We start from the raw sequence: 24,578 nt of genomic DNA on the forward strand, positions 1-24,578 counted from the left end.
AGAAACCTAATTTCATTTCTTATTTTTTAAAGCCATATCTCCAATTTAGATTATATTAAATTTGGAGAACATTTTTTGCATTACATATAAAATAAATATATTTATTTTAAAAAAATTTAGAAGGAGTGGTAAAAAAAGATTTCAGTCTTATTGTTTATTTTGTGATGTTTCTAGCCTATGTGAGAAGCACAATTGCTTCTTTTGTAGTTTTTCAGATTGCAAGAACTATAATCATTCTTGCACACTCTCCCACTGATCTCAAGAGGATTAACTGATGAAACAATTTTTAAAAGAAGGAAACATTTCCCTGGAGATCATTGTACAAATATGTTAAAAATATGTGAATTATTTATTGAGGAAAACTCTAAAATCTCTAAACTCAAGTTTAAAACCAAGACAAAATCTTCTTTTTAAAGCAGCTTTATGTTGTAAGCCAGAAGGAGTTTTTGGAGGTTACAGCTTACATATCCATGATGAGTATACATTTCACATGGGAAATGTGAAATCTCTCAACCCATATTGTGAAAGACTTTAAGAGCATTATTGCTAAAAGTTTGAATCCTGATTCAATAAGGGGCTTATATTATACTTACCTAAATTAAAGCTCTCAAGGCATCCTCAAGAGTGGCAGTTTTAGGGACTTAATTTATTTCAGGATTTGAAAACCAAGACATGTCATCATTGACAAAGGAAATAATTAAATGTGTGACATACCATGGAAGGGTCAAACTCACAGAGATCTAGATTGAATGGAGAGGAGTTTAGGAGTCTAATGTTTGCAGCTATTATCTGTCTACATCCAATCTGTAGGAAATTTGGTTGATTCTACAGAAAATTTTATTTCAATTCATTTTACCTTCTTTATTTCTACTGCTAAGTACCTAAAACAAATACTACTGTTGTAACAAATAAACTTTAAAATCATCGCAATGCTACATATTAGATATTTAAAGATATTTCAAAGAAGTAAAAATGTATTTACAGAATGTACTATTATACTATATAACTTGGTCACTTTTCACAAATTTAACATACCCACATATGTAGCCCTCAGATAAACAGAATGTTACCAATACTACGGAATCCTCCCTTTTTTCTCTTCTGGTCATTATCACTCTCAAGGCTTAGCCACTGTTCTTACTTTCAAGGAATCAGTTCATGTTTCGAAAAGATTTAGTACAATGGAAAACTATTTCCTGAAAATTTAAAGTGAAACATGCAGCATGGATGGCAGAGATTCTGTTTGTAGGGTGGGATGTGCCTACCCTACTCTATCCAGTCATTCAGAAATTGACTTTGAAGGTAAATAAAATAAGCAGCTCTGAAAAATAATAATTCAAACCCATGCAATTCTGGAAGCAGTTGAAAATAACTTTAAGACAAAATATTTTAAAATGAGAAAAATATCTGTTAAAAAACAATGTTATCAAGCCATGAAAAGACATGGGGGGATTTTAAATGCATATTACTTAGAGAAAGAAGCCAATCTGAAACATACATACCATATGAATGTAACTCTATGGTATTTTAAATAGGCAAAATTATGGAAATAGAGAAAGGTCAGTAGTTGCCATGGGCTGGGAAAAGGGGTTAGAGATGAGTAGATATAGACAGGATTTGGGGGGCAATGAAAATTCTCTATGTGATAACATAATGATGGATACGTGTCATATATTTGTCCAAACCCAAAGACTCTACATGGGGGGTGAACTGTACTGTAAACTATGGACTCTGGGTGATTATGATGAATCATTTAAAGTTCATCAGTTGTAACAAATGTATCACTCTGGCGGGGGCTGTTGATATTGGAGGAGGCTCCAATATCACTCGTGGGTAAAAGGGTATGGAAAATCCCTGGACTTTCAAGTTTGCTGTGAACCTAAATCTGCCCTAAAATAATATTAATAATAATAGTAAAAGTCTCAACATAAAAAAAGAAAGAAAAATGAGAGAAAAAATGTAAGTTTTATATCACAAAACAAAGGTCACTACCAATTGAATAAAATGATCTTCAATTCTTTTTTAGTTCCTTGTCTTATCTTAAAGAAGCCAATACAAATTACCCCCCAAAACTGCTCATTATGACTCTAAGAAATTGTGAGTGTACCAAATGACTTCATTATTGTGTTGTTATTCCTCTTTCTCAGAATATTAATTCAGTAAATTTATGATTCTGTTTTTTATTAAAGGTATACATCTTCAAAGTACAAAAAGTCAAGAATTGAGGCAGGGCAAGATGGCGGAAGAGTAGGGTCCCCAAGTCACCTGTCCCCACCAACTTACCTAGATAATTTTCAAATCATCCTGAAAACCGACAAATTCGGTCTGAGATTTAAAGAGAGAACAGCTGGAATGTTACAGTGAGAAGAGTTTGCGCTTCTAGAAAAAATTCAAGAATCTAAGAATCCTATTAATGGAAATTAGTAGCCTCCTGCTCCAGCCCTCATCCACCCCAACTTCTTTTCTCCACAGCCCTCAGCTGTTAACATTTTGCTTCCTCTATTATATACATTACTACTTCTTAATATGTTGAGTTAGAAATTACTTACTGGCTTAAATATGGAAGATAAGCATTTGAAATTCTTATATTTCCCATCCCTCCTATACACATCTCTTTTTTAGCTTTTTTATGATTTTGAAAATAATTGTTACTGTAATTATCAGTTGGATTTTTATCCTAATTTACATTATCTTGACAGTGGAATTTTTCTTCCATCTGAGCCACATGTTGGTCTGTACTCTGTCTTTTTTTAAACAATGTTCTGTTTCCACTGGGTTTCATTTCTCATTAAAATAATTGCATTGCAGATGGTAACTACACGTATTGTTGCAAGCATTTAGTAATGTATCTAAGTGTCACATTACTATGTTGGGCACCTAAAACTAATATAATACTATATGTCAACTATACCTCAATTGTTAAAAATTGCATAATGTAAAAATTCAGTATTCTTTGTTCAGGTAACCTCCCAAAATGCAGTAGACTCAAATACGTTTGGCAAACTCTCCCTTTTTTGTTTTCTTTTTTCTCAGCTCTAACAGTTTCTGATTTTTTTTTCCTTCCAGCCTTATCGGAATTCATTGCTTTCAAGGCCTGATGCACAACTTACCTTGTATTGAAATGCTTGTTTCCAAGATGGCAACATGGAGATTCATTTTACCTTTCTCCTATTCCCAAGTGTGGATAGTTTGAGGATATTTAAGTTTCTTCACATTGCAGTGCTCTTTTTTAAGAAAACAATCCCCAAATTATGAATGCACATGTATAAACATAGAATTAGGAACAAACATGAGATTTATTTAGGATGAAGACAATGATAACCAGTCACACATTTAATTAAGCTATTAAAATCATAAAGTCCAGAAAATAAAATTTGCATTAACTATGTGATATAATTCTCTAATACTCTCCTTCCTTAAAATTTTTAATTGTATTTTTGATGATGTTTCCATAGGTTTTTTTTAGAAGACCATTTTAAAGTGTACAGTTTAGCAGTGTTTAGTCCATCCACACTGTTCTACATCCACCACTCATATTAAGTTCCAAACATTGCTCACTCAAAAGAAAACTCTACCCATTTAGCAGTCATTTCCCATCTCTTCTTTCCTGAGACTCTGACAAATACTAATCTGTTTTCTATCCCTGTGGATTTACCAATTTTGGAAATTTCATGTAAGTGAAATCATACCATGTGTGACCTCTTATGTCTGGCTTCTTTCCTTAGGATGGTGATATCAGGGTTCATCCACATTGAAGCATGTATTAATACTTCATTGGTTGGATAATATTCCATTATGCATATATACCACATTTTCTGTATCCATCCGTCAATGGACATTTGAGGTGTCCCACTTTATTTTTTGGCTATTGCAAATAATGCTGCTATAAACAATAGTATACAAGCATTTGCAAACCTCCTTTCAGTTATTTAGGTCAATACCTAGAAATGGTGTTATTAAATCATGGCAATTTTATGTTTAACTTTTTGTTTGTTTGTTTTTTGTTTTTTTTTGTTTTGTTTTGTTTTGTTTCGGTTAACTTTTTTTTAATGGATCTCTGGAACTTTCCACTGTGGCTACGTCATTTTACATTCCCCCTAACAATGTACTGGGTTTCCAATTTCTCTATAGCCACATCTGCCATAATTGAAGTGTAATTCACTATGGTTTTAATATGCATTTTTATGATAACTAATGATGTGGAACATCATTGAATGTCCTAGTTGGCCATTTGGAGAAATGTCTGTTCAAATCTTTTGCACATTTTAAAATTGGGTTATTTGTGATTGTTTTCATGTTTTTGTTGTGGCTGATTTTTAACAGTCTTTATATAGTCTGGATACTAGAATCTTATCAGATATGTGATTTGAAAATATTTTTTCCATATTTTCTCTATAGTATGTATGGGATTATTCTAGACTTAACAATTCCATGCATTTTTTCCCATAAAGAACTGAGAGTTCTTTTCAGTTCAAGTGTCTTTTATTTATTTATTTATTTTTGTCTAACCTTTCTGGCTAGAACTTCAAGAACAATGAAGAATAGCAGTTGGGAAACTGGACATCCTTGTCATGTTCCTGATGTTTAGGGGAGAGTGACATTAGCTGTGGGGTTCTCATGAACATTTGTTAGCAGTTAGGAAGTTCCTTTCTACTCTGAGTTTACTGTATTTTTATCATGAAAGGGTTTTGAATTTTGTCAAAGGTTGACTTTTCCTGCATCAATTGCAATATTCAAGTTTTCCCCCCTTATATTTCATCTTCCATCATTGATGTATTATATAAATTGACTTTTTTTTATGTTGAATCACCTTACATTCTATCCCACTTGATCATGGAATCTTACTTTTAAATGCAGCTAAATTTGCTTTCCTAGTATTTTTTGAGGATTTTTGAATCTATATTTATAAGGGATATAGATCTGTATTATTTTTTTTTGTGATGTGTTTATCTAGTTTTAATATCAGAGTAATGCTGTCCTCATAAATCAAATAGGAAGGGTATCATAATTTCCGTGTTTAGAAGAGTTTGAAAGAGATTGGTCTTAACTCTTTAAAGCTTTGGGAAAATTCATCTGGCCTTAGATAGTCTTATTCATAGATTTTGGATTACTGATTCAATTTCTTTAAAAACCATAGGTCTATTAGATATTCTATTTCACCTGAGTAAGTGGTAATTTGTGGTCATCTAATTTGTTGATACACAATTACTCATAATTTATTTTGGTATCCACTTCTACTTCTACAAGGTCAATAGTCATGAACCAATTTTGATTCCCGAATTTTGCAATTTGAGCCTTCTCTCTTTTTTTCTTGGTTAATCTAGCTAAGGGTTTGTCAACTTTTGTTGACCTTTCAAAAGAACCAACTTTGGGTTTTATTGATTTTCTCTATTTTTTCCCTTCTCCTCTATTTCATTTATCTTTACTAGTATTTATTATTTACTTTCTTTCTGCTGGCTTTGGGTTTCTTTTGCTCTTTTTCTCTGTATCTGTAAGTCTGAAGTTATATTATTCATATGAGATCTATCTCTTTTGTTAAAGCAGATATTTAAAGCTATAAATTTCCTTTTGAACACTGCTTTCACTGTATTTCATAGGTTTTGGTATCTTATGTGTCTGTTTTCATTTGTTCCCAGTGTTTTCTAATTTTCTTTGTGATTTATTCTTTGACCCATTAGTTGTTTATTACCACAAGTTTTTTCATACAACAATGAATTTGGTCCAAAGCCACTGAGAAGGCAAAATGAAGAAATAAACCACAAATAGTTTATATTGTCTAACTATGTTTACATTATTCAATTTGGTAGCCACTAAAAATTGAAATGTGGCTAGTTGAAACTGAGATGTGCTGTAAATATAAACATACATCATATCTCAAAGACTTAGTACAAAATAATAATAGATCTCATTAATTTTTAAATATGTATTAGATGTTGAAATGAGAATAATTTGGATAAGAATAATTTGGAGAATAATTGAGTTAAAATATCTTATTAAAATTAATTTCATATGTTTTCTTTCACTTTTAAAAAATAAGGCTACTAGAAAATTTGAAGTTACAAAAGCATCTTACGTTTGTATTTTGCATTATATTTCTATTGGACAATGCTGATTTATAATATCCTCTGCTTTTTAAAATTCACATTATGTATCTATATGCATGTTAAAGGTCTAATATATATGTTAGAGCCTTTGATATTGTTCCTAGGTCACAAAGACTCTGTTCATTAAATATATATAATTTACTTTTTTTTGTTTTTCAAAATGAGTGGTCTCTATTAATCATTAGGTTCACTGACTCTTTTGTTTCATAATCACCTTTCTGCTGTTCAGCCCATCCACTTTTCTTTTACTCTACATAGCATTTTTGTTATAGTATTTAAAAAATTATTTAATGTACATATATTTAAATTTTTGTGAAGAATTCTTATTTATTTCAATTTTCATTGAAAAAATTTTTTTTCATTGAAAAAACTTAGTTTACCTCCATATTTACAATGTTTGATATTTTTAATTGCTCCCTGAAATTCCAGTTTTCCAGCTGGATTCTGTTTTCCTCAGCTAAAGAACTTCCTGCAGCATTTCCTGTAGTACAAATGTGTTACTGAAAAATGCTCTTAGTTTGATTTTTATCTGAAAATGTCTTTATTTCCCTTTCATGTTTGAAGGATAGTTTCACTGTATAGAATTCTAACTTAGCTTTTTTTTTTTTCCCAGCATTCTAAAGATTCCCCTGTTTTCTGGCCTCCATAACTTCTGAAAAGAAGTTAGAAATTGTTTGAGCCATTGTTCTCTAATATTCATGGTATGTAATGTAGCCTCTTTCTCCAGCCACACTTAAGAGTTTCTCATTTCTTTGGTGTTTAGCAGTTTGATGATTATGTGTATGGGCATTTTATCATGCTGAAAGATGAGGTATCTGTAAAAGCTCCCTTCATAGATTTCATAGACTTGTGGCCAGGTTCTCACAGGGCAGAAGGGGTAGGGGAGCTCTCAGGACATATGCCCTAGATACACAGAAGTGCTTGTTACATTTCAAACACAAAATAAATAGGTATTTTAGGAAGGAATAGATGAATTAATAAATTAATGAAGGTAAAGGGGGTACATGGTGCTTTACTATAGTATATTTTGTACAGCATCTCCTGAGAACACAGTTGAAGGACATAGGAAGGAGTCTGTATATTTTGGCATCTCTTGTATAGTAAACAAGCCAAAGATCCTCAGGGAAATATTGCTTCTGAATCTGAATTCCTTGGAGAAATATGCACACAGTTTACAGCATTCCCTGGGAATAAACCATAATCCTTTGATAGGATAAATAACTGTTTAATTTTAGTACCGTATTGTATTAACTTAATAGGTAATCATGAGATGTCTATAAGTGTTGAAACTTATTTTAAGAATTACACATTTCAGTGTGATGTCTGGGAAGAAGGAAAAAAAGTAAACCTAAGTGCCTTATCCTGCAATGGGAATATAAAAAGTGTGAACATCAACAAGCAAAATCCTTTGCCTGAATAATTCTGTTTCTATGGCTTTAAGAATAACAGTTTGTAAGTTTTAGTGTTTTGTAGACTGATTTATAGTTCACATACTGAAAACAAATCAAACTCTGAGTACTTAATTTATATTAATAAATTTGTTATTCTGATTCATTTTAATTGTAGAGGATCTGAAATTGATTTGTTAAATGACACCATTTTTGACTAAAAGTGTTCATGATTTTGAAGTCAGGGAAAATTTTCTTGCAGTTTTTAATGTAAACATAAATAAAAGTAATAGACTTGCTAAACATTATAGCACACTGTCCCAGTATATCTAGGGAATTGGGGAGCACGTGTAAAAATAGGTCTGGTTCGATAAAATTCTTACTTGTGGGGGTGATGGATCTGTTTTTGACTCAAATGACTGTAGCCATTGTAATACAATTAGTTGCCTCAGGAATTGTTCCTTAGGTTTGGGAGAATGTGTATTACTACTAGGAAGATGCTATTATACTTTGGCACTAATAGCCAGGATCTCTAGAACCTTCAGTATTCCCTGGAGAAAACTGTTATTATATTCTCTCTGATAAATTTTTGTTAATTTATGAGTTTTCATTCTTAAACACCTTTTTCATAGTGTTTATCCTACCTAAAATGCCTTCCTCTGTTTCCTAAGCTATTTTCAATGCTTAGCTTTGGATCCATCTTTTGTTTAAAAAACGAAAACAAAAACAAAAACAAAAAACATCCATTCTTATTAATCTCCTTCCATCCATAAGCCCCATAGTAAGAGTGAATCTCATTTACCATTAAGTTTATGGCACATTGTACATTGCTGTATTCATGCACAGATTTTGTCTCCTCAATACGTTGGTAAGCCACAATAGGCAGGGACATTGACATATACTTCCTTGACTCCTTGGTGTATAGCAACGCGGTCTCCTTGGACCTATAAAACAACTGGGAATGCAAACTGGTACAGCCATTTTGGAAAACAGCATGGAGGTGTCTCAAAAGTTAAGAATAGAACTACTCTATGACCCAGCAACTGCACTACTAGGTATTTATCCAAAGGATGCAAACACTTGCCCCCCAATGTTTATATGTTTATAGCAGCAATATCCATAATAGCCAAACTGTAGAGCCCAGATGTCCATCGAGGGATGAAAGGATAAAACATACCTGGTATCTATATACAATGGAATATTACCTAGCCATCAAATATAATGAAATCTTGCCATTTGCAATAATGTGGATGGAACTAGAGGGTATTATGCTAAGCACAATAAGTCCGTCAGAGAAAGACATTTATCATATGATTTCACTCATGTGGAATTTAAGAAACAAAACAAATGAACATAGGGGAGTAGAGGGAAAAATAAAATAAGATAAAAACTTAGAGAGAGGCAAACCATAAGAAACTTTTAAATACAGGGAGCAAACAGGATTTCTGGAGGGAAGATGGGTGGGGGGATGGGGTAATTGGCTGATGGGTACCAAGAGGGCACTTGATGTTAATGAGCATCAGGTGCTGTATGCAACACATGAATACACTAAATTCTACCACTGAAACTAAAAAAAATGTTTAATAAGTGTTTCATATTGATGATGAACTCCTTAGAGAAGCATAACTGATGATGAAGTCATCAAACAAGAAACTTGCCCTGAAGGGATGCAATGTTTATACCTAGGAGTTTTCATGACATTTAGCTTAATGAGAGCTTATGTAATTTTCAACCACACAGTCAACTCCATTTGCACGGGCTTAGCTGTGGACTTACCACATTATTTGGGGGCGGTCAGCATTACTTGCAAGTGTCGAAAAACACTTGCCAAGTGACTGATCATCTGAGTAAAATTTGCCAGAGTTTCTTCTCTGTATTCCCCTTGGTGGAGGTAAATGACAGCTTTGCTGGAACTCATTTCTATCTATCAGGTAAAAGGCCCAGAGCTAAATACCAGTCACTGTCACATCTGAAGAAAAATCCAATCTTAATGGTAAGTTTTTCTCTTTATGGTCTTCCCTTACTGTCTTACCTCTTTTCTACTTCTTTTGTCTTCCTTCTCTTTGTTTTTCTTTTTCTTCTCTATTTCCTTTCTCTTTGAACCCTTATTCACTTTATTTTGCATTTCACTTAATTATTCTTATTCTCTTCCTGTTTTCAGAACTATAACCAGAAGAAACACTGAATTTGTTTGATTCTGTTCAAGTCAGTTTTTCTATGCGATCAGATAAGTTTAATATTGGCATAGGAGGCGGTAAAAGTGAAGAAATAAAGAGATGGAATAGGGACAAAACACACTGCACTGATTTATAGAATAAAAAAATCAGGACCAAGAAAGAGTGTTCATTATCTAAGTAGAGGCAGCGCAGGCCAAACCAGGGAAGAGCTACAGTTGTTACCCGTAATTACTTCCGGAATTAAACTTAAATCTAAGCTTGATTTCTACTTTCAACCATCGTAAGTATCACCTTGTTTCTCTGTTACATTCCTGGTCAGTTTCTTGAGGCAATGATATTTATACAGTCATCAGGCTGAGTAGTACTGTGACATCTTAGCGCTTACATACTGAGAAAAGTAGAAATAATTTTTTCTAGTGAAAGGGAATAAAAGGGAAAGGAGGAAAAATGAATGGAAATATCAGAAAGGGAGACAGAACATGAAGACTCCTAACTCCGGGAAACGAACTAGGGGTGGTGGAAGGGGAGGTGGGCGGGGGGGGGGTGGGGGTGACTGGGTGACAGGCACTGAGGTGGGCACTTGATGGGATGAGCACTGGGTGTTATTCTGTATGTTGGCAAACTGAACACCAATAAAAAAATAAATTTATATTAAAAAAAGAAAGAAAAATAATTTTTTCACATGCCTGTTCATTTCTTTACCTCATTACCATAAATCTAAGCCAGACTACAAAGATGATGTATAAGGTAGTTTTTTATTCATCAGATTTGTAGAAAATATTTGTCTTTCCTCAAAAATAAAGTAATAACAAAATAATAAAAAATATAAGTACTAGTTTTTGTTAGTTTATCTTACATTAATCATTTCAAAAATGTGCCCTATTAGTATGTATAATCAATAGCAACTACTAATATTCTGACATCATTATCTTCATAATTTACCATTGGTTCCTGTGCATATTGTTTTCTCAATATTTTTACCAGAGCAGAAGCGTATCAAGAGGCCAAGATGGAAAACCATACAACTGTGACAGTATTTATCTTAGCAGGATTGACAGAGGACCCAAAACTGAAGATTGTGCTATTTGTCTTCCTGCTCCTCACCTATTTGCTAAGCATCTCAGGCAACTTAGTCATTATTACCCTCACTTTGCTGGACTCCCATCTCAAGACCCCTATGTATTTCTTTCTTCGAAATTTTTCTTTCTTAGAAATTTCTTATACGACAGTCTGCATCCCCAAATTGCTTGTAAGCATGGCAACTGGTGACAAAACCATTTCCTATAACTGTTGTGCAACTCAGTTATTTTTTGCCTTCCTTCTTGGAGCATCTGAATTTTACCTCCTGGCTGTCATGTCCTATGATCGTTATGTCGCCATCTGCAAGCCCCTGCATTACACAACCATTATGAGCAGCAAAATCTGTATCCAGCTGGTCCTTAGCTCTTGGATCACTGGTTTCCTCATCATCTTTCCAGGACTCATTTTAGGCTTAAGCCTGGACTTCTGTGATTCCAATGTCATTGATCATTTCTACTGTGACACGGCTCCCCTCCTGCAGATCTCCTGCACAGACACACACGTGTTGGAAATGATGAGTTTCATCTTAGCTTTGGTGACTCTGCTGGTCACTTTGGCCTTAGTGATTCTATCGTACACATATATCGCCCTGACAATTTTAAAAATTCCTTCTGCCAACCAGAGAAAAAAGGCTTTCTCCACCTGTTCTTCTCACATGATTGTCATCTCCCTCTCATACGGCAGCTGCATCTTTATGTACATTAAACCCTCGGTCAAACAGAGGATATCCTTGATGAAGGGGGTGGCAGTTCTCAATACTTCTGTTGCTCCACTTTTGAATCCCTTTATCTATACTCTAAGGAACCAGCAGGTGAAGCAAGCATTTAAGAACTTGCTACAAAGAGTTCTGTCTTTATTCAAATAGAATCATAATGAGATATATAAGGAAGGTTAATAGGGAAAATTGCAAAGGATGTGGTTAGATTGGGTCCCAATTTTACTATTGCACCATCCAAAATATAATCATATTTTTCCTTTCACTTCTTTCTGAAGTGTCATGATGTTTACATTAGCTCCTGTTTCTCAATAATGGCTTCCATTTCAAAATACTAAAACTTTATTTTTCTGTTCCATTGTAAGCATTGTCAATTTTTTAAAAACATTTTTAAAAAAGATTTTTCTTATTTATTCATGAGAGACACAGAGAGAGGGCAGAGACACAGGCAGAGGGAGAAGCAGGCTCCCCTTCGGGAGTCTGATTCGGGACTGGATCCCAGGACCCCAGGATCACCCTCTGAGCTGAAAGCAGACACCCAACCACTGAGACACCCAGGTGTCCCAACATCCTCAAATTTGACTCATTTCTTCTCTCTGCTTCTTCCATTTAAATGTAGCAAACACTTGAAAGATTATTTTAGTCAACTTTATATATTAGTTCATGGAGACTTAATTATATTTATATCTATGCAGTATATTGTGTTCTTATATTTGATTTTCTACAAAATCTTGTTAAGTTCGAAACAATTATATGATATCTTCCTTGGGATTTTACCTTTCCTTGGCTTTTGTGTCCTGATACACATTCTCTATAGTTTTTAAATAAAGATATTTAAAAGTGGGAAGTTGAGATTAAAATATCAATATCATCCTTTGTCTTGAGAATTGAAAAAAACCCCACTATGCTAGTGTAATAAAATATCATATGGTTTTTATTTTACATTTTATTTTTACATTTTATGCCATATAAGTAAATAAGTAAATAAATACTGACTCATGTATGAGTACTAAATCAAGTAACTTTGATTAAGAATAAAATGCATCCTGGAGAGAGAGAGATCACATTTGATGCTTTATCAGCTATTCCTTATTCATCTTGGAACTGACTGTGTTTCTTAGATTATACATCTATAATATAGCAATAACCAGTTTTTTTTTAATTTTGAGATATTTTTAGGCTACTTTGAAAGTATAAAATCAGTATTCTCCAGACTAAAAAAACAAAATAAAATGAAAACTTGTAGAATAAATTATCCTGATTTTATCTTGTAAAAAAAAATGCACTTTAGAGAGGTATGATAAGTTACTCTCGTCACATAGCTAGTCAGAGAAACAGAATTCAAATTCATTTCTGCTTGATTCCAGAGGCTATGTCTATCCAGTACCAGCAATCCCCAGTTTGTAGCAAAGACTCGTCTACATGTATTCTGAAATGATGATGGATTCAGTTTTGGGGTTGGGTGTAGAGATGCAATAAGAGATTCTCACGCTGATCCCATTGCCTGCTAATGTAGTTTATTGTAGTGCTTTGTCATTTTATATATGTGATATGCTACTTAAAAATCTGGAAGACTCTGTAATATAGCAGTTCTGTACTTAGAGGATGCTTCCTACAGTTTTACCATATGGCCTGGTATACAGTCAAATTGTCTTGAAGTAGATAATTGTTTTTGTATACCCCAAATAATCTCCCTCTCTCTCACTGTCTTTTCTTTTTCTCTCTTTCTCCCTCTCTCTCACATCCACACATATACACCTTTCTCTATTTCAATAAATTTTTCTTTCTTCTTCCATTTCTTCTCTTTTCTTTTTTTTCTTTTTTTCATTATCTTCTTTTGGTAGAATGACTTCTGTAAGTCATATGCGGATCTATAAACCATAGTTAGCTAATCAAGGCTTTGGACTCCCTGATTAGATCAAGACTACACTTCTACCCTGTGCTTTACAAATGATCATATTCTCTCTACAAATAAGAACTCAATTAGTGTTGGGCATGAAACTAAAGTCAGTTCAGTAAAACTTGATGTGATAAAAAAATTTGTATATGTTAGAATATTCTTTTCTGTTATAATTACAGCTATAAAAATAAACCCAGAACTTTCAGGAGTTCATTAAATAGAGCATGTTTACTTCACTATGAAACTAGGGTAAAGAAAAGCAGAGCCAAGAAATAAACTGAAAGAATATGAATGCCAATAACTTAATTTGATTCTCCGTAACCAATAATAATGAAAGCTCATCCCTTGGAATTTCAGGTGGGACTCTCTATACTCATAACCAAGGCGAATCTATCTAATTGTCTTATCTACTAAATGTTCTCTCTACCCGTTGGCCCTTGGTGGCTTTGTCCTCAGGTAGAAAGCAAGAGAAAATGAAAACTAAGAAAACTTTTACTCCCTATTTTTTTTGTCTACTACATTTTACTTAATGTTTATGCAAATACCATCAGGCCAGATAGTCCTAGAAATCTGTTTCAGAAAGGGACAATATTTAAGGTGTTAGGTATACAACAAAATTGAGCACTTTTAGGTATACAACAAAATTGAAAGGAAGGTACAGAGATTTCCTATAAACCCATGGACCTCGTACACACACAGCCTTCCCTATTTACAACCTCCTCCAGCAGAGTGGTATGTTTGTTACAACTGATGAACCTATATTGACACATCATAATTACCCCAAATCCATATTTTGCATTATGGTTCACTCTCAGTGAGTGTTCATTCTATAGATTTGGAAAAAATGTATAATGATTGATAGACATATAAATATATAGCTACGTAGATGATATAGATGGTTGATAATAATACAGATATTGATGATATGTAGACATAAATCCTCTGTGGCCTGCCTTCTCATCACTCCCTATCCCTCAGCCTCTGAAAACCATGGATTTTACTGTCTTCATTGTTTTTCCTTTTCCAGAATGCCATGTAGTTGGAATGGTAAAATTTCAGATTGTTTTTTTCACTTAGTGATGTGCATCCAAGTTTCCTCTGTGTATTTTCATGGCTTGATAGCTCATTTATTTTTAGCACTGAATAATATTCTATTTTCTAGAAGTATCATAGATTATCCATTTACCTACTAACGGGTATCTAAGCGGCTTCTAAGTTTGGGCAATTATGAATAAAGTTGCTATAAAGATCCGTGTGCAAGTTTTTGCGTGGACATGTTTTCATCTCATTTGGGTAAATACCAAGATGAGTGATTGCTGGATCGTATAGTAAGAATGTGTTTAATTTTGCAAGAAACCGCCAAACTGTCTTCCAAAGTTGCTATACCATCTAGCATTCTACCAGCAACAGATGAGAGTTCATTTTGCTGCACATCCTCATCAGCGTTGGGTGTTGTCATGTTCCAGGATTGTGTGTAGTGGTGGTATCTCCTTATTGTTTTGATTTACATTTTCCTGATTACACATGATGTGGATCATCTTTTTGCGTGCTTATTTGCCATCTCTGTAGTATCTTGGGTGAGGTGTCTGTCAAGATCTTTGGCCCATTTTTTAATATTGTTCTTTTTCAGATTGTTGAATTCTAAATTTTTGTGTATTTGAGTTGACAATCCTATTTAGATGTGTTTTCTCAAATCTTGTCTCCCTGTATGTGCCTTGTCTTCTCATTTCCTTGACATTATCTTTTGGAGAGCAGAGGTTTTTAATTTTAATGAAGTCCAGCTTATCCGTTATTTCTTTCATGGAGTGTGCCTTTGATGTTGTATCTAAAAGATCATTACTAAACCCAAAGTCATCTAGATTTTCTCTATGTTACATTCGGAGTTTTAAAGTTTTGCCTTGTGCATATAGGTCCACTCTCAATTTTGAGTTCATTTAAGTGATGAATGTAAAGCCTGTGTCTAACATGGCATGAGGAAGAATTGAAATGTGTTAGCTGTTGTCACTTCTGAGCTCAGGTTTACTGGTGTCCTATAAAAGCTTGGACATTTTGCCACAGAGCTAAACATTGATAACCGGATTTGGAGTTGGAGAAGATGAAAAAAGATCTAGGTGAAAATGGAACAATTACCAACAAAATAAACCCAACCATCTCCCACCAACAAGGTAAACCAGCAGATAAACACAACCTGTGTGAGCTACCAAATGGCTTCTGCTTTATTCTGTTCTCCAAATATCCCAAATAATCTCTCTGGTGGTTCACCGTAACAGGAAACAAACAGGGAAGGGACATTCTAGAGAAATAGTTCAGCCTAGCCACATTGAAACATTACAACGCCTTCAGAGATATATTGCCAGAGTGCCTAAGGAAACTTTTGAAGTTCATTATCTTGATTTCAGCAATGGTTTCACAAGTATATATAGGTATCAAATCTCAAGTTATAAACTTTATTGGATGCATTTTATTTTGCACAAATTGTAACTCCATAAAATTGTAAAAATAATTAAACAAGGGAAAATAAAACAACAGCAACAAAACCTGCAACCCAGCCTGAACTTAACTCAGATTCTAATTGAATTAAGAGACGCAGTTATTATTCCCTCTTATTATTCTCCTGGATGTCCTAGGGTTCCTCCATCCTGACTAATTTTTTCCCCCTATCTTCTGCAGATTTTCAACTACTTCAACATAATGTTCCTGGATTTTTGATTGGTTGGTTGGTTGATTGATTTACTTTTGTGTTTTAATTTAATCAGTGATTAACAGAATTTTGTCTGTTTGAAAAGCAGTCGCCTATGTCAATAGTGTTCAGCTACGTATCATTATGTGATCTGTCTTCTGAAATTGAGCAGCCACCATAATGTGACATAATGTTTTGGATAACTACGATTGATGTACTGATGATGTGGAAAACAAATAATCAAGTGAACTAATGAGTCAGTTACCTGTCAATCTAAATAACTAACACGGTATGTAACTTACTCACCTGTTAACATCAGCCATGTGTCAGGTACTTAGGTGTTTTTTTTTCTGATCGATGAAATTATGGCAGGTGTATAAAAACTAACAAGTTCTACATTTTCAATCGTCTTTCCCCATGGCTTCGCAGGGCACTGTTTTAGTATTTCTGCTACTTAATAGAATCTGCATCTAATGATGGGTGAGTAAAGAATTCAAGAGTACAAATTTAACTATATGCTTTAATAAAAGTTTGTTAATATATGTAGGATTCAATTTTCTTCATCTGTACATTGAAAGGATTAAAGTAGAAACATTTATAGCTTCTTTAATTCATTATTTGGCTTCTTTAAATATGAACAAACAATGTTCAGAAAAATCAGCTTCTGATGGGCATTCTGCCTGAGGAGATCAGATTACAAAAATGTAAAGTTTAGCATGAAATTTAGAAAGAATATGATTTAAGCTTACAAGATTATTAACACCATAGATACTGTTAATATAGTTTTTTTTTTCATACGCTTGTTAAAGAGAACCAGAACAATGATTAGGTACATCACTAAATTGTAAGAATTTGCCATAATGATATGTTGCTAATTAACCTGAATTTGAATCATCCCTTTACCTCTTTTCTGGATTCACTCAGAGTTTAATGTGTGTATAAATCATTATTAATCAATTTCCTGTCAGTTTGAAAACAAACAGGTATAATTCTCAATGGGGAAGCACTGGGAGCCTTTCCCCTAAGATCAGGAACAAGACAGGGATGTCCACTTTCACCACTGCTATTCAACATAGTACTGGAAGTCCTAGCCTCAGCAATCAGACAACAAAAAGACATTAAAGGCATTTGAATTGGCAAAGAAGAAGTCAAACTCTCCCTCTTGCCGATGACATGATACTCTACATAGAAAACCCAAAAGACTCCACCCCAAGATTGCTAGAACTCACACAGCAATTTGGCAGTGTGGCAGGATACAAAATCCATGCCCAGAAGTCAGTGGCATTTCTATACACTAACATTGAGACTGAAGAGAGAGAAATTAAGGAGTCAATCCCATTTACAATTGCACCCAAAAGCATAAGATACCTAGGAATAAACCTAACCAAACAGGTAAAGGATCTATACCCTAAAAACTATAGAATACTTCTGAAAGAAATTGAGAAAGAAAGAGTGGAAAAATATTCCATACTCATGCATTGGCAGAATTAATATTGTGAAAAATGTCAATGTTACCCAAGGCAATTTTCAAATTTAATGCAATCCCTATCAAAATACCATGGACTTTTTTCAGAGAGTTAGAGCAAATTATTTTAAGATTTGTGTGGAATCAGAAAAGACACCGAATAGCCAGGGGAATTTTAAAAAAGAAAACCATAGCTGGGGACATCACAAAGCCAGATTTCAGGTTGTACTACAAAGCTGTGGTCATCAAGACAGTGTGGTACTGGCACAAAAACAGACACATAGATCAATGGAACAGAATAGAGGACCCAGAAGTGGACCCTGAACTTTATGGTCAACTAATATTCAACAAAGGAAGAAAGACTATCCACTGGAAGAAAGACAGTCTCTTCAATAAATGGTGTTGGGGAAATTGGACATCCACATGCAGAAGAATGAAACTAGACCACTCTCCTGCACCAGACACAAAGATAAACTCAAATTGGATGAGAGATCTAAATGTGAGACAAGATTCCATCAAAATCCTAGAGGAGAACACAGGCAACACCCTTTCTGAACTCGGCCACAGTAACTTCTTGCAAGATACATCCATGAAGGCAAAAGAAACAAAAGCAAAAATGAACTATTGGGACTTCATCAAGATAAGAAGCTTTTGCACAGCAAAGGATACAGTCAACAAAACTCAAAGACAACCTACAAAATGGGAGAAGATATTTGCAAATGACGTATCAGATAAAGGGCTAGTTTCCAAGATCTATAAAGAACTTATTAAACTCAACAGGAAATAAACAATCCAATCATGAAATAGGCAAAAGACATGAACAGAAATCTCACAGAGGAAGACATAGACATGGCCAACATGCACATGAGAAAATGCTATGCATCACTTGCCATCAGGGAAATACAAATCAAAACCACAATGAGATCCCACCTCACACCAGTGAGAATGGGAAAAATTAACAAGACAGGAAACCACAAATGTTGGAGAGGATGTGGAGAAAGGGGAACCCTCTTGCACTGTTGGTGGGAATGTGAACTGGTGCAGCCACTCTGGAAAACTGTGTGGAGGTTCCTCAAAGAGTTAAAAATATACCTGCCCTACCACTCAGCATTTGCACCGCTAGGGATTTACCCCAAAGACACAGATGCAGTGAAACGCCGGGACACCTGCACCCCGATGTTTCTAGCAGCAATGTCCACAGTAGCCAAACTGTGGAAGGAGCCTCGGTGTCCATCGAAAGATGAATGGATAAAGAAGATGTGGTTTATGTATACAAAGGAATATTACTCAGCCAATAGAAATGACAAATACCCACCATTTTCTTCAATGTGGATGGAGCTGGAGGGTATTATGCTGTGTGAAATGAGTCAATGGGAGAAGGACAAACATTATATGTTCTCATTCATTTGGGGAATATAAATAATTGTGAAAGGGAATAGAAGGGAAGGGAGAAGAAATTGGTAGGAAATATCAGAAAGAGAGACAGAACATAAAGACTCCTAACTCTGGGAAAGGAACTAGGGGTGGTGGAAGGGGAGGAGGGTGGGGGGTGGGGGTGACTGGGTGACGGGCACTGAGGGGGGCACTTGACGGGATGAGCACTGGGTGTTATTTTGTATGTTGGCAAATTGAACACCAATTAAAAATAAATTTATTGGGATCCCTGGGTGGCGCAGCGGTTTGGCGCCTGCCTTTGGCCCAGGGCGTGATCCTGGAGACCCGGGATCGAATCCCGCATCAGGCTCCCGGTGCATGGAGCCTGCTTCTGTCTCTGCCTCTCTCTCTCTCTCTCTCTCTCTGTGTGTGACTGTCATAAATAAATAAAAAAATTAAAAAAATAAAAATAAATTTATTATTAAAAAAAGAAAACAAACATGTATTGATTTTCCCTTCTTCAGAGCTTTCTTTATCTCAAATATTTAATAGATTAAGTTCTCAGTAAGTGAAACACTAAATTTAAATCTGAATAATATAATTCGAAAATAACCAACTTTCTATTAACTCCCTAATATATTGGTTATTCTGTATGTTAGTAAATTGAACACCAATAAAAAATAAATTAAAAAAAATCACAAAAAAAATATATTATTTGAGCTATTATTAACAAACCAAAGTAGATTTCTTCTGGGTGTATATTTGATTATTTAGTTATCAACTGCAGCAATTGAACACCATACAGCAGTGAGTAAGCAAAACTCAGTAGTAAATAAGTAAACTATTGGAAGTCATATTCTCAATCTGCCTTTCTCCCAAATCTTTTCCTTAAAAGTGAGGTAAGATAAGGAAAAGTAGCATGAAAATGTTTGAAGATACACACAGATATACACACAGGTCTGTAAAATTTTAATAAATAAAGTGATGGCAAAAAAAAAAAAGAAATAACGTGATGGCAAAAAAAAAGAAATAAAGTGATGGCAATAAAAAGAAAGAAAGTGATGGCAAAAAAAAAATAAATAAATAAAGTGATTGCAAAATAAGCTTCATTAAATAAGTAGCTTTACTGTTTTGGTGTCCAGTTAGGAATATTGATGATAAATAATAGCAAACACTTCAATGTTATAATAATGTACATCTATAGTTTTCCAAACATTTATTTATTATTTTTTTATTATTATGAATCTCACTTTCGTTTTCCTGAAAACATCGTTATCTTGCTGACCATGTCTTTGAAGGCTATTTTCACCTGCTTGTTCCTTAGGGTATAGATGAAAGGGTTCAACAGAGGGGCAACTGAGGTATTTAAAACAGCCACTCTCTTATTAAACGTTTCTGCATCCTTAACAGAAGGATTTATGTACATAAAGATACAACTTCCATAAGAAAGTGAGACCACAATCATGTGAGAGGAGCATGTAGAAAAGGCTTTTTTTCTTTGTTGAACAGAGGGGATTCTCAGAATTGTCCTGATGATGTACGTGTAGGAAAGAGTCACCGGCACCAAAGTCAAGATGAGGGTAACTGCTGCAAAGATAAACTCCATCACTTCTATGAACTGTGTGTCTGAACAGGACAGATGCAGCAGAACGGTATAGTCACAGCAATAATGGTTGATGACATTGGAGGCACAGAAAGGCAGCTGGAGAGTCATTGCATGTGGCACAACGACAACCAAAAAACCAGAGAACCAGGAACACAGAACAAGCTGAATGCAGAGTTTCCTGCTCATTACAGTTGTATAGTGCAGGGGTTTACAAATGGCAACATAGCGATCGTAGGACATGGCAGCTAAAAGATAAAATTCAGTTGCCCCCAGAAGGATGGCAAAAAAATACTGAGTGAAACAACCAGCGAAGGAGATAGTCTTGTCTCCAGTTGCAATGTTGACTAGCATTTTGGGAACAAAGACAGAAGTAAAAGATATTTCCAAAACAGAAAAATTCCGGAGAAAGAAATACATAGGAGTCTGCAGGCGATAATCCAACAGGGTCAGAATGATGATGGTCAAGTTTCCCATGATGCTCAAGACGTAAGTTAGCAGCAGAAAAGGGAAAAGCACAGCTTGAAGCTCAGCGTCATTCGTCAGTCCAAGAAGAATGAATTCTATCACCGATGTCTGGTTTCCCATCATTAACTTCAGACAAAGAAGACAGAAAATGATAATAACATGAAGTGATCAACATATTTTCTTATTTTTCTAAATTAAATTAGCCAACACATAGTACATACTCCGTTTCTGATGTAATATTCAGTAATCCATCAGTTGTGTATGACACCCAGTGCTCATCCCATCATGTGTCCTCCTTAATGCCCGTCACCCAGGTACCCTATTCCCCCCACCCTTCTTCCCTCCAGCAATGCTGTTTGTTTCCTATAGTTAAGAGTCTCATGGTTTTCCTCCCTCTTTGATGACTTCCCATTCAGTTTTCCCTCCCTTACTCCATGGTCCTCTGTGCTATTTCTTATATTCCACCTATAAGGGATACCACGTGGTGTCTTTCTCTGATTGACTTATTCTGTTCAGCATAATACCCTCTAGTTCCATCCTCATTTTCTTATTTTACTTTATAATTATCAGAGGTCTTGCTTCTTACGAACATTTTCAATTATTCTCACCATTTTTTCGTTCATTTATGTTTTTCTTCTTAATCTTTGTATTTTGATTTTCCTTTAAGTTATTGGATGTTGTTGGGACGCCTGTGTGGCTCAGCGGTTGAGCGGGTGCCTTGGGCCCAGGGCGTGACCCCGAGTCCCACACTGGGCTCCCCACGTGGAGTCTGCTTCTCCCTCTGCCTGTGTCTCTGCCTCTCTCTCTGTCTCTCATGAATAAATAAAATCTTTTTTAAAAAAAGGCATTGGATGCTGTCATATGTATGTAGACAAACCTAAAACAACTTTAGAGACTAGGTTTTATTTGATTAAATAGGTTTCTTAAATCAACCTCGTAATTCTCAGTTTCTGGCCAATGGAGTAAAAATAAATCAAGGTATGAACTACAGGAATAAAACTGAACTTGTGAATAAAAAAAAAATGAACTTGGTTATTTTCTTCTTTTTGCTGTTTTGTATTTTTTATTTCAATTTTCTCATTTTGAAAAATAATTCTGTGCACTTATTAAAGCTCTACATTTGGATCGATTTTTTCCCTAATTCTTTTTTTTTTTATGATTCTAAAATCTATTTTAGCAAATCTATACAGTTGCTATCTTATTGGACTACAGTATATGGTTTTTAAAAGGACGCTGAGGAGGGCACCGTCTGATGCCCACTTCAACTGCAGCTCGTTTCCTCCTCTGGCGAGAGCCTTTGGGCCGAGTTCTCCACCCTGGGGCTGGAAGGGCCCGGCCCCTCGGCCCCCATCCCTGCAGCCCTCCGCGGGGGGGGGGGGGGGGGGCAAGTGTGCAGGTGCAGGTGCAGGCAGCTCCCGGGAGCCAGGCTGAGGGCGAAAGCAGCCCCCTCACAGCTGAGCTCGGAGTGTGGAAGGCAGGCTCGTCCTCAAGGAAACGGCCACAGGCATCTCAAGTGACAAGGACATAGGCGCCCACACAGCACAAATACCAGCCGCTCCCAGAGGATGAGGCTGAGAAATACAGCATGGTCGTGGAGGAGGTGGTGCGGGCTACGGGCTGCACCTGTGCCTGGGCCTCGGGCTGGGGGCTGCACCTGTGCCTGGGCCTCATGCTGGCGGCTGCACCTGTGGCCAGGCCTCAGGGCTGGGGCCTGCACCTGTGCCTGGGCTTTGGGGCTGTGGGCTGCACCTGTGGCCGGGCCTCAGGCTGTGGGCTGCACCTGTGGCTGGGCCTTGGGCTGGGGCCTGCACCTGTGCCTGGGCCTGGGAGCTGGGGGCTGCACCTGTGGCCAGACCTGGGGGCTCAGTGCTGCACCTGTGGCCGGACCTTGGGGCTGGAGACTGCATGGGCTGTGGTGTTCACTACAGCCCCCCAGCCCCCGCCCTTCAGCCCCTAAATTGTTAATAAAATGTTAGGAATCATACTACTTACCTTTCCTGGCTCATGGCAAAGGCTCCATAAACACTATCACCATTTAATATAGATACATGGGTGGATTGGTCAGTACTTGGCAAAACTCAAAATAATCTCACTGATGGTGCTTTCTGGCTGAACGCAGGTCCCATCAGCAAATTATAGTTCCTTAAATGTCAGCTCAATCTCAGCTTTTCATAAATTTTATCTAATAATCACAATCAACAATAATTTTGTCTCCTCTCCTTTATTAAACTTGACCACAGCATAACACTTGGTAATAAAGTCAAATTATTTTCCAGTTATATCAAGTATGTACATTTTACCTGTCAACTTTAACATAAATGAGTTACCCCTTAGAATAAGGTCTTATTTCTCTATATATTTTATACAGAGGCCAGAAAATTGTACAGATTTGGTAAAAATTTAATGTGAAATATTTTTTTGACTTTTTTTAGATTCATACCCCTATTTTATTAAATGCTGTGGTTTTTATGCAAGTCAAACTTCCAATTAAGGGTATGCATAAGCCCCTTAAAATTTTCTTTTAATATTTTTCAACATCAGACACAAAGAGATATTAAGGATATCTCTTTATCTGGCTTTTCTCTACTCAAAAAAACTATAAAATTCTTTTCATTTTAACAACTGACATGTTTTCATATTACACTATGTAATAAGTTAGTAATAGCTACACATAATATATTCTTATCAAGGTGAAAACTCCAGAAGTATTTAATAAATACAAAACAGCAATTTTGCCAACTTAGAAAGGCCAATTGTCTAGAAGAATTATATCTGGAAAATTTCAGAGTTCCTAACATAATTTCAATCAATTTGTACTCTTGTAGATAATTGTCTCTTTTGTTAAATACCTCTATATCAACATATTTTAAAAGTATAATATGCTATGCGCTTATCAGGGTATTTAAAAATTCTGTTTTGTTAATGATAATTAGATTAACATATCAAAAATGTAAATTTAAATATTAGTAGAAATAATGGCTTACCTATGTCTGAATGTATTATCTTTACTACTTTGTAATGAGTACAGATAAATAAACGTAGGAAATTAAAAAATCATGCACAATGAGCTTTACAGCAATATTTTATATGCAGAAAAATATTAGGGCACACCTCTTTCACTTTCACCTCTTTCACAAAATAGCTCATTAAATTGTAATATTGCCAAAGCTAGTTGCAATAAATCTTGGGGATTTGAACAATTGGTAATGACGTTCTGTCTCTACACGAAAATAACTAGTGTCAGATAATTTGGATATATTGATGTTAATCTTCTCATTTGAGATTTTAACTATTAATGAAGACTGAAAATTCTAACTTAGAAAGTACTCTTGCAATTGCATTCACTAAAGAACATTAATATCTCAAAATTTCTATTGTTTAAATAATCATTTTTGACACAGTTAAAACTTTGTAAATGATTCTCACATCATAGAAACACTTTACTGAGTAAATAAGTGTCCAAGAATGAGAGCAAAAACATTTATATATTAGTAAGTGACATCACCATCTACTGAATAAAAGAACAAAATGAGAATTTTTATATTTGAAGAAAAACTTATATCAATCAAATTTCTTTCATCAAAATAAAAGATGATAATCCTTTATAATAAATATTCCTAGAAA

The 24,578-nt window shown here is 35.2% G+C and overlaps 2 protein-coding genes across 5 annotated transcripts in view; one reads left to right on the plus strand and one right to left on the minus strand.

The window, feature by feature from the left end:
• The first annotated feature begins 10,678 nt into the window (after positions 1 to 10,678).
• On the plus strand, positions 10,679 to 14,441 carry LOC144297532 (olfactory receptor 6C74-like). Its single transcript, XM_077871811.1, has 2 exons — positions 10,679 to 11,593; positions 14,424 to 14,441. The coding sequence occupies exons 1-2, from the start codon at positions 10,679 to 10,681 to the stop codon at positions 14,439 to 14,441; spliced, it is 933 nt and encodes a 310-aa protein (XP_077727937.1).
• A 5,674-nt stretch (positions 14,442 to 20,115) lies between these two features.
• LOC144296683 (olfactory receptor 6C4-like) overlaps positions 20,116 to 24,578 on the minus strand; it is a 69,328-nt gene continuing 64,865 nt past the window's right edge. For all 4 annotated transcript variants that reach the window (XM_077869720.1, XM_077869718.1, XM_077869722.1 and 1 more), the window contains one exon: positions 20,116 to 21,080. In XM_077869720.1, coding sequence (XP_077725846.1) covers positions 20,130 to 21,077 — 948 coding nt within the window. In that variant the 5' untranslated portion in view covers positions 21,078 to 21,080 and the 3' untranslated portion in view covers positions 20,116 to 20,129. The remainder of the gene's footprint in view (positions 21,081 to 24,578) is intronic.

This window comes from Canis aureus, chromosome 25 (assembly GCF_053574225.1).
Source record: "Canis aureus isolate CA01 chromosome 25, VMU_Caureus_v.1.0, whole genome shotgun sequence".
Lineage (NCBI taxonomy): Eukaryota > Metazoa > Chordata > Mammalia > Carnivora > Canidae > Canis > Canis aureus.

Coding starts and splice junctions, on each gene's coding strand:
- LOC144297532 (XM_077871811.1), top strand. CDS start 10,679: ATGGAAAACCATACAACTGTGACAGTATTTATCTTAGCAGGATTGACA.